This window comes from Mastacembelus armatus, chromosome 6 (assembly GCF_900324485.2).
Source record: "Mastacembelus armatus chromosome 6, fMasArm1.2, whole genome shotgun sequence".
Classification (NCBI taxonomy): domain Eukaryota; kingdom Metazoa; phylum Chordata; class Actinopteri; order Synbranchiformes; family Mastacembelidae; genus Mastacembelus; species Mastacembelus armatus.
This window is the reverse complement of record NC_046638.1, coordinates 16619969-16630729: the sequence shown is the minus strand read 5'-3', so window position 1 is coordinate 16630729 and position 10761 is coordinate 16619969. Positions and strand designations below refer to the sequence as shown.

The 10761-nt window shown below is 38.5% G+C and overlaps 1 protein-coding gene across 2 annotated transcripts; it reads right to left on the bottom strand.

Annotated features, from left to right (window-relative positions):
• Positions 1-846: 846 nt before the first annotated feature.
• Positions 847-10761, bottom strand: LOC113133433 (cytochrome P450 2J6-like). Of its 2 annotated transcripts, XM_026312251.1 has the most exons (12): positions 10682-10761; positions 8830-9091; positions 7244-7406; positions 5917-6069; positions 5650-5810; positions 4991-5059; positions 4557-4661; positions 4159-4297; positions 3004-3089; positions 2625-2726; positions 2364-2505; positions 847-2266 (listed from the first exon to the last, which is right to left on the bottom strand). In XM_026312251.1, the coding sequence occupies exons 2-12, from the start codon at positions 8989-8991 to the stop codon at positions 2079-2081; spliced, it is 1470 nt and encodes a 489-aa protein (XP_026168036.1). In that variant the 5' UTR covers positions 8992-9091; positions 10682-10761; the 3' UTR covers positions 847-2078. The 2 variants fall into 2 exon arrangements, with proteins under 2 accessions (XP_026168036.1, XP_026168035.1); XM_026312250.1 differs by lacking the exon at positions 10682-10761 and having other exon boundaries at positions 8830-9183.

The window sequence follows — 10761 nt, the reverse complement described above, 5'->3', positions numbered from 1 at the left end:
AGTCTGGTCCTCACAGTTACAGCACCACTCATAGACTAAGAAACATTACTCAGCCTGTAGAGACATTGCAAATGTCCCTTACCTCTCCTGCTCCTTGTAGTGAGATGGGATTTAGACGTGTCAGTGTTTGGGAGCAGAAGGTCAGATTATAGTGTTTCTCAGCCTTAGCAAGTGCAGCTAGTAAGTTTTCTGGGGTCACGTTATTGGAATAAACAGCTAAACCAGACTGTGTGAGTTTCATGACACTCCTAATGTTAGATTTACCTCACTTCACACAAACCCTATTATAACAATGGTCATGGAATAAGCAATACTGAGCAAGTCACAGAGTGAAGGATGACTAAACTACAACAAACCATACACTAATACAGTTTACCTGATTTTAATAGGACACATTCAACAGATTTTCATTTGCTTTTAGACTAGTTTGTTTTACATATTGTATATGTTCAAAATCAACTTGAATGCTGAATCCATCACCCAACATTTAAATGTTCTACAGACTAATTATAGTGTGCTAAGAGGAAAAAAACATTTTACACAGTTTGTACCAGAACAGCCTTGGACATATAGACAATATGACAAAAGCAATAATTATAGTTCACAGAAAACTCTGTCCTTGATCTTTTGGCTCTGAGTTTCAGCACACTCACTTTGAAATGAAATAACAGAAACAAAACCTCAGGTTTAATTTGACTGTGTTTATGTCAGTATTGATAAAACTGAGTATGTGATGTCCTGTTAGCACTTCAAAAATCAACTGGACACTTAGCTACTAAATGGTTACTACCAGTTCTAAGTCAAGAACGCAGACACACGTTTCTCATCAATGATCAAGAGAATGACCAAAACCTCAGAGGATTCACCACAAGATACAAACCCATCATAAGTCACCAGAAGGACTGCTAACCAGAGGCTATTTGTAAGGCTAATAACATCAAACTTAAGGTGACGGTGTCAGGACTACTAAACAGCCTGTGACATTCAGATGAAGCCTCTATAGGTTAAACACACACAATGGCGATTAATGACGACAGAGCCCGAATCCACTGAAGAGTAAATATGTTCTCATACCATGGTGATGCTTTGTCAAGTTTTGTCTAGTAGCATCAATATGTGACGCCAAAGCGTCGGTAAGAGGGTACTCCATAAAAACATAAGTATATAACAACACCTAAACTCTGTGGTTACTTACGTTTAAACAGAAAGATCACATGTAGGGTAAGTAAAATATGAATCAGTTTTTTTTTTCATTTTGAGTTGAATCACTATTTTCTGTCACGATGTTCTTTATTATTTTTTCGCATTACATTTTTTTTTAACATTATGTCAGGAGTAACAACATGATCTTTACAAAATTGCTCTTTTGTTGACTCATTTTATTATCACTATCAGAGCCTTTCCTTTCACCATGGCATCTACCATGACATGTTGGATGTGGTTTTTAGTCAGCCTTCCTGTGTACAGCTGCTCATGTGATGTAACACGTTACTGTTTTTGATTAATGCAGTTTATTGAGGAAAAGGGAGCACTGGATTGGATGAAACAGATCTCCCTGCTAAAGCAAACATGGCAGAATGATCGTCATGTGAGAAGGTGATCACATAAGGGTCTGAATCGAGACTGGGTTCGAAAGACATTTAATCATGCAGCCCTAGTGATTAGATTTAGGAACAAAAATTACTTCAATTTTATTTTAGGCACACACACTCCAAAAGATGTGGTTAGGTTTAAGAACAACAAATATGTGGTCAGGTTCAAGAAAAAAAAAGGTTAGGTTTATGCACAGACACAGCCACTTTTTCTTTTGAAAACCCCATGTGCATAGATGCTGAGTGTTTTTGGCAATTATACTGTATGCAAAACAAAGAATGAGTGAAAATGGACTGGAATGGCCTAATGGTCTAAACATCCCAGGGGCAAATAACCATATCATCAGCCAATTTTTGATAAATTGGTATGTCAACTGAAATTAAAAGTAATACAAAAAAATCAGTGGTATTTATAAAATTTGCTCTTACAAATTACGGGCTTCTTATTTTTACGTGGTCAGTCTTCACCATTTTCTGCAGACTGGGTCATTTCATTGCCCTGAGTTGGACTTTCATGGGGTAAGGTTTGGGAGTCAATGTGACTCCATAGACTTGAGTGTAGTCAGGCTTTCCTGCATCCTCCGGCCAGATGAACTTGAACTTTCTCAGAAGAGTGACTATAATGAGAAAGAGCTCCATACGAGCCAGACCCTCTCCAAGACACATACGAGGACCTGAGACATGAAAAGACCTGGGCGTCATCTACAAAGGTGTGGTTGAACGAAAGGGGTGATACAATGAGACCTGAACTGTTCTTTAATGAGCACATACCTGTGGAGAAAGGCATGAAGGCCTCTGGTTTAACAAACTCTCCCTTGTCATTGAGGAAGTTTTCAGGGTTGAATTCATGAGGAAATTTCCACTGTCCTTCCTCATTCAACACTGAGGTCAGGTTAGGAATGATCAGTGTACCCTGAGGTTATAAAGACAGACAGAAAAACATTTGTAAGCGCTTGAGATTTGTTTGCTTAACTATAGTAATCTCTTTGGAAAATCAGTGACCTCAATGGTTTAACACTGGTTGCTTCTTACCCTGGGAATGGAATATCCCATTAACTCTGTGTCTTTACTCGTGCAGTGGAAGACACTGAGTGGAACAGTGTTGGCAATCCTCTGCACTTCATGGATCACAGCCTGGGTGAAGGCAAATTTAAACAATGCAGGCTTTTAGAAGCTCAGCCACAAAAAAGTAGGAAAATAAACTTGTGATACAGATAACCTTCTAGCAGTACACCAACAACAAGGCAAGGAGAGCATTTTAAAACTGGCTGTAGAAATCCACAGAGAAAAGTTTATCAAATGATCTTCCCTAGATGCTATTTGTGTCATTCTATAACAAAACTGTCAGTCAGATCCATGTATGCATGTGAAATACAGATGAAATGATTATTTGAAATGTGTCCGCTCTGACCTGCACATAAGGCATGTTGTGTCTGTCCTCAAAACTGGCCCGATCTTTGGCTTCCAACACCTGGTCTATCTCCTGCTGACAGCGCTCTGGAAAAAACAGTTCAGAGGTGGACGTGTCACACATTTACCATCAAAAATTCACAATGCAACTGAAATGTAAGACAGGAGCCTGACTGACAGTGACTGAAAACTATATGTAGTGAGAGTCTGGTAAATGGAAAAATGACAGTATCCAGATTCTAGTAAAGAAACATCAAACAGAGAGAGTTTGACCTGCCTGAAGACAGGCTGGTCGACAGTTTATTATCCAGCACAGGGAAATACAAAACTTAAGTCCAGGCAAATAAACCCAAGCAAGGACAATCATGTCTCTTTTTACCAAGGCATTTCCAGAGGTAGTGCCTAATTCAAACCTGTTCTTTGTGATTCGACAACCAAAGAACTGGCTCCCGGCCAGAATAACTGATTCTAACATGGCACCAACTCTCTGCTGGTCTAGAAGTTAGAACGGCTTCCATCAGGAGCTGTGAGTGGGAATATTGCAACCAAGAAGACCAAGTGTGACTGTATTTGGATGCCAATATTAGGGAGCCTGATCCAATTACATTATTCAGCAAATAAAAAACAGTATAAAAAACTGTATAAAATAAATAAATCGAATCAGGAGACTGAATCCAAAGGGAAATAGTCCAGACACAAGGAAATCACAATAAAACACAGAGTACAGGGGGTTAGAAAAGTGAGGCCACAAGTGTGAGGGAGCACATCAGACAGTCTAGCAGAGACCTCAGGGAAACTAGGCAGTATAGCTAAAAGGATGTGTTGTGTGTGTGACTGGGAACACCGGGTCAAAGGAAGGAGTCCAGGGACATCTAGAGGCTGGATAAGGAAAAACCAGTTACAGGACAAAGTTCATAGAGGACCAGAAACATAGAGAACAGGGACAAGGACTGTGATAACAGGTGGCATGAGTGAACAATGCATTGACTCGAAACTAATAATGGCAGTAATCTATTCAGCACCCTAGCATTTACGCATGGTGGCTTGGAAAAAAAGCAAGATGCTTATTGTGCTTATGATTTTCAAAGAATTCCTGACCATGATAAATTGATGAATGAGAAATATAATTAATGCATATTTAAATGTGCAGATATACCTTGTATGTGTGGGTGGGTCATAAGGTAGAGGAAACCAGTAAGCAGGGTGTTGGAGGTTGTGTCGGTCCCAGCAAGATAAAGATCCAGAACGTATATAAGGAGTTGGTCTTCTGAAAATGAAGACCCATTATTGCCTCTCTGCAAAGAGAAAACAAACAATGAATGCAGTTATATTTATCATGCAAAATCACACACACACACACACGCACACACACACACGCACACACACACACACTTAGGGACATTATATTTAGATACTTATTTTCTGGAGACTCACACTAACCTTAACCATAGCCCCTACCTGCCAGGTCCCCCACATGTCACTGTGTAAACAGATTTGGCCCCAATGTAGAAAAAACACGTACACAGACACAAACAAACAAACAAACACACACACCTTAGCCAGTTCATCCAGATAGCAGTCAACAATGTCTCGTGGCTCTCCAGGGACTCTGGTTTTCTTGTGCTTGTTTATCAGAGGAATTACAAGATTCTTACAAGTCTGAAAAACATAAATTAACATTCATAACCTGTATGTTTTCTGTATTAAGCTTGTGCTCTGCTTGTGAAATGAGATAAATAAGAAAAAAAATCTATTGTACCACTGTGCCCCATATTCTTTTTTTCTTTCTTTTTCATGGTTAATCCTAAATTCAATTTTATGCTTTTTCATGTTTTATAATGCCTTCCACCCAAAGAGAGCTGGGATAGGCTCCAGCAGATCCCAGTGACCCTGGTTAAGGAATAAGGGGGTATAGAAAATGGATGGATGGATGGATGTTTTATAATAAAACAATATTTAGAATAGATACTTATCCCTAATTACCATACCTCAATAGTCTTGTAGGCCTTATTGAAGGGCAGCGGCAGGCTACGAATCATGGGAAGGGAATCATACAGCTGTAAATAGAAATAAATCATTCATTCACATGAATCCAAACAAACAGATTCTGCATCTGCATTATGATTTTATTGGGGGTTTTTTTTGCACTTTTTGTACAGTGTCCTTGAGTGCTAGAAATGAGCCTATAAATAAAATGTATTATTATTATTATTGTTATTCTTAAACTGAAAATTTGATCCTCAGATATTTCACTTGTCCAAAATACTTTTGGGTACAGCACAACACTTAAATGAGAGAAAGAGCATGACAAATTTTGGATGGATAATCATGAAATTGGCTACACATATTCATGTTCCTCTTATGAGTTGCATCTCCTTTGACGACCCCCGACTTCTCATATATTGCAGCATCATCATCAGGTCAAAACTATAATTTGTTTATAGCTGAATGCAGGAAAACCCTATGGCCTTCCCATCAGATGCACCATTTCTTTATCGCTCATCAACAAATGAACTAAGATGTGAACATGGCGTTCACATTGTGGTGTTCAAAATGTCTGCAGTGAGAGGGCAAGCTAATGAGATGGCTAAAAATATTTTGAGCCAGGTTTATTATCTTACCATGTTAGAAACATGGTTTCACTCACCGTACCCCATGGTCCATTGATTATCTTAGAAATGTTAGTGAAGCAGCGAACAATTGTTCTGATGAACTCATCATTATACTCGTAACGTGTACCAAACAGAACCTGGCAGATGATGTTAGAGGTGGCATTATGAAACATCACTTCAGGACGCAGGGCTTTACCTGTGAAAGACATTATGTAGACTATACTACAAAACAGTTTGCTTTGCTACGAGAATACAGAGGAACATTGCAGAAACATTATTGTGTGCACCCACAGGTGACATACCAATGCTCTGTTCTAATGTGTCAACAACATATTGTATCTCTCCATGAATCCTTTCCTCCATAGAAGTCTTCCCCAGGCCAAAGTTCTTCAGTGTCATCAGAGCAAAGCGACGATGCTCCCTCCAACTAGAGCCATAATCTGCCAGAATCACTCCTACAACAGAAGTAGTTACACAAAGAACATATGAGTTTGAGGGTCATCTAATAAGACGTTTTCTCACTTTATTGCTGTCAAGTATGATCCTCACTAGCCAGTTTTATCCCAGCCTTAACTAACCTGGCTTTATTTTTTGACACGTCTGGACATTGACATATTTTCTTCATTAACTTTCAAAGCAGAGACATTGCTGTATTAGGAAGTCGATTAAGATCAGTGACGAGTCTAGTCATTCCTAGGCCAAAGTGTCTGTTTTAAGTGTTGTTTTCTTGTTAAAAAGTCAATGACTGGACTACAACAGGACTACAAAACTGGAAAAAATCTGATTGATTGAATGAATAAGCCAGACAACCACTGACATGAGCCACAAAGAGACACTGGATGACTGCAATAAAAAAACCCACTAAACATTGAAACAAGCAACTGAGCACTGAACAATTAAACATGGAGTTCACGCCTGTAGTGTAGTCTTTAACACTACAAATAAAATTTATCCTTTCAAATTTTAACCTTGTACTAAACTACTTTTTTCCATTTATAAGCAGGTACAGAGGATGGTAAAAGAATGAAGATGTTCAGTAATTTCTGTGTGGAACATCAACACTTGCCACTGAACCCTATGAGTGGTTGTCTTTAAATTCAAATCTATTTGTAGACCTCAATATTTAGCACTTAATACATTTGTCTTTATACATGTTGACATGTTTCATTAATTGCACGCTTGAATGATAAGGTTTTGATAAAGTGAGACAAATTGCGGTCACAGCCCTGCCTTAACTTTTGTCTTTTAAGTTAATACAAACTATACTCTTGTTTTGCATGATCTTATTTGAAAATTTATGTCATGTTTTGGAATTAACTAAGAAAATTTATGACAAAAACTTAAGTAATGGCCAAAATTATCTTAATATAAATTGATGATCCTGATTACTGATCTCTGCAGGAAATCAAGAGAGAAGTTCACCAGTTTGTTTTTCTTAGGATGCTGAAGAGAAACCTTCTACAAATAGAAAAAGGTTAACTTGTTTACAACCCCGGTTCTCCCCCTGTAACCTTTTCTCATCATGCACTATCCACAATGTATAAACCTATCAAAATGATTGCACAAAAAACTAGCTGCATTATGGTCAAATTATATTCTCTGTCCCTTGAAAAGTCATGCCCTTTATACCTTTTCTTTCACCAATGTCATTGGCCAACATGTCTTGGGGTCGTCCGGAGAAATCATTAGCATTAGTCACTATCGCCTCCTTTACGGCCTTAACCCCATTGAGGACTACAGCGGGTCTGAGACCGATGAACACACTGTAGACATTTCCATAAGACTTCTTCAGCTGGGAAAAAAACAAGATAGCATCAGTATCAGTGAAAGACATGCATAACATATAACTTCAGGTGGATAATATTAATTTAAGGGGCAATTCACAAAAATCACAAAAACATATATTATTGTCCCAAAGCAGAAATCTTCATTCCAACATGGCAAAAATAAATAAAATGTCATGATTCCCTTTGGGACTTCCTGCCGGGGACCTTTATTTTGTGTTGAGCCTTTTCCCTGCACTGCTCCCCGGCAGCTTTACGTTAATTAACCTTTATCATTTTCACCTGTTCTTCTAAGATACAATAACAATAAAGTCATCAACAACAATAATAACAAGCCTTATTTATTTAATATATTTTTTATAAAATATAGTCATAAATTGCTTTTCAAAATATATTGAAACAGTAAACGTATTGGTGTCAAAAAAAGTACACTTTGAAAAGTGATTTAACAAAGAAACTAATCTCTTCTGCTGAGTCATTCTAAAGTCTAGTGCCCCTGCATGCAAAGCCCCTATTGCCATTATGTTTGACTTTGAACGTTGGAACACTGATAGAGTTAGATCTAATTACAACAGATCAATTGTAGTTAAAACAAGACTTTTTCGATACCTGAGCACAGAGAGGTGCCTGGAGAAAAACTAAAAAGGGTGAGCTGTAAGTGCTGTAATTGCACTCTAAAATGAATGTGTGAATATGTTGCAACTGGCCCTGGGGAGTCTATACCTTCCTCAGGTAGACAGGAATTAGTGGACAATAAGTTTACTGTTATGCAGCCACTCTGGTTGCAGTCTCTGGCTATGCAGATAGCTTTCGTTTTACTTACCTTTTAATCTTTTTGAATGAAATTTCATTTGAAAATGGTTAGAGGATCGAACATTTGTTAAAAATAATCACTTGCACTGTAATCAAATTCCTGGAACAGTGAGGTAAATAATCCTCCAGGCTATTATTCCTACAAAGGATGTCACTGTTTTTTCAATGTACTACACATTGTAAACCTATCCCCTTACACTGTACCTGGGTATAATAGTTACAAGTCCTTCAAATCTGACCTATAGGACTTGTTGGATACGGTCCAAATGCAGCAGCAGTCATGCCTGTGCAGAACATGATCATATATTATGTAATCAGTCAGTACACAAATCAGTAGTGTTACTGTTGTCACTAAATTTTATCCACAGAAGAATATTAACATATACCATGAAAAGATTTTAGGGGCTTACAGAAACATTTTATGTCACATTTACAGCATGTATGTTTGATTCATGGTCTAACTCTGTAGTGGCACCGCAACTGTCATGATAAGCTGCACACTGGCCAAGCTTAAAGTTTAAGTATTTAACCACTGTAACATTAATAGTAATTACACCAATGGCATAATAATGAAAAGCATTCAAATAGCAACATCATTCATTTGGACATGTTTCTTACCCTCTCAAAATCCTTCAGGGGGTTTTCTAAGCTCAGGTTCAACAGATTCCCCAGTATCGGCAGAACAGGGGGTCCTGGTGGAAAGTTCTTGGGCCTCTGGGGTGTGAGGCGAAGGATGAGGATCAAAAAACAGAGACACAGCAGGATGATTGTAGCAATCATTGTGGACTGGTTTGGATGGAAGAGACTAGCTGAGTGAGTTGCAATAAACGGGGCAGCTCAGTGCTTAGCCCTGCCTCTTCTGCTTGGGTCCACAGTTTCACTGTATGAAAGGTAAACAAGAATATCAAGCAGACACAGGTCATACACTCTGAAAGTTCTGCATCATTTGTGGTCACAACCAACTACATATTACATAATACTATAACACAAATCGGCCTTTGTGATGCATCAAAATTCAATTTATTTAAAGTGCATGTAACAAAAAGACATCACAAAACAACATGCAATAAACTCAATTACACTGAACAATAAAAATAAGACAAAAACTAATTTAATTAAATCTACACAGTAAGAGCTGAAATAAACAGACACAATCAAAAAGGTAAAATAATAAACTGCTTTTCTAGTCAACGGCACAGGACAAGTCTGCTCTAAAAAACAGAAATGCTGGGGTGGATTTAATGACTAACAGCCAAATATTTCAAAGGGTGGGATATGAACAAACACTCTGACCAGCGAACGTTTGTTAACTGCGGGAACAATACCAGGGTCTTTACTAATTTTGTAACTTTAAATGTTAAATGAAATCCAACCACACCACCTTGGGAATTACACCCAAGGAAATATTAACAGCATTAGAAATGTCATACAAAGCACTCAGGATCAATCACAAAGGAAAGGCAGGAGATGTGGTTGGCTTAATAAACAATTACTAAATTTATTCAATAAAGGAAGTCACTAAATTATATGACAGTAAAACTAAATGAAAAACATGCCACACACACACCAAACTGTGAGGTGCAAAGAAAGCCTTAACCCAGGGTCACACAACACACAAAGGAAAACCACCACCACAATGGTCCTTCAGCACCACAGGCACAAACAACAGTTACCTGAATCTAACTCATTACCAACACCAATTAAACAAAAACAAACAAAAAATAAAACAAAAAAAAAGTTTCCTACAAAAGAAAAAATAAACAAAACAAAACTGACAATAAGTGAGCAATCTTAACTGGAAATCAATAGGTTTGTCCAACAACCAATTAATCCAAAATCCAACAAAGGCTAGGAAGCCTCTGGCCAGATACTAAATCAGCCAATAAACATCAGCAACTCCTCCATGTACAAATAAATCAACATCTACTTGACTTAAAAAAAAACCAAACAAACACAGTTAAAACAAGCTAACCATCACAACTAAATGCCTCCCCCTAAGCCTAACCTAAACCTAATTCTAACCCTAACCGTAAAACCAAACTTGGTTTAAGATTGTTGTTGTCCTTAGTTTTAAGGACTTGTCCTAACCCTCAAACAGGAGTCTGGAAAAAGTGAGGACCAGGAAAATGTCCTCACTTTGTCAAAATGTCCTCACTTTGATAGAAATATGCTAAAAATAGTACCCAAAAAGATAGCTATACAAGCACACAAACACACACACAGTTAAAAAAAAACAACTGATGATGAGGTTCGTTCGCCTAGACGTGTCAGCGCCAAGCCGGGAGCCAAGCCGGGAGCCAAGCCGGGAGCCAAGCCGGGAGCCAAGCCGGGAGCCAAGCCGGGAGCCAAGCCGGGAGCCAAGCGGCTGGCACCCGGCGAACGCAGCGACAGGAGATACGCCAAGCGGTAGAGGAGTAAACGAAGCCGTAACAGTAAGAGAAGCGGTAGAGCAGGGAACAGGTCGACAGACCAGCTGGAGTCTTCCTCAGTGGGGACAGGAGCGAGGAGAGAACCAGACAAAATCGCTGTAGCAGGAATCGGTAATTTGGC

Coding starts and splice junctions, on each gene's coding strand:
- LOC113133433 (XM_026312251.1), bottom strand. CDS start 8,991: ATGATTGCTACAATCATCCTGCTGTGTCTCTGTTTTTTGATCCTCATC. Junction 4,298..4,556: donor ATCTGGATGAACTGGCTAAG/GTGTGTGTGTTT, acceptor TTCTCTTTGCAG/AGAGGCAATAATGGGTCTTC. Junction 2,506..2,624: donor TGGGATATTCCATTCCCAGG/GTAAGAAGCAAC, acceptor TTATAACCTCAG/GGTACACTGATCATTCCTAA.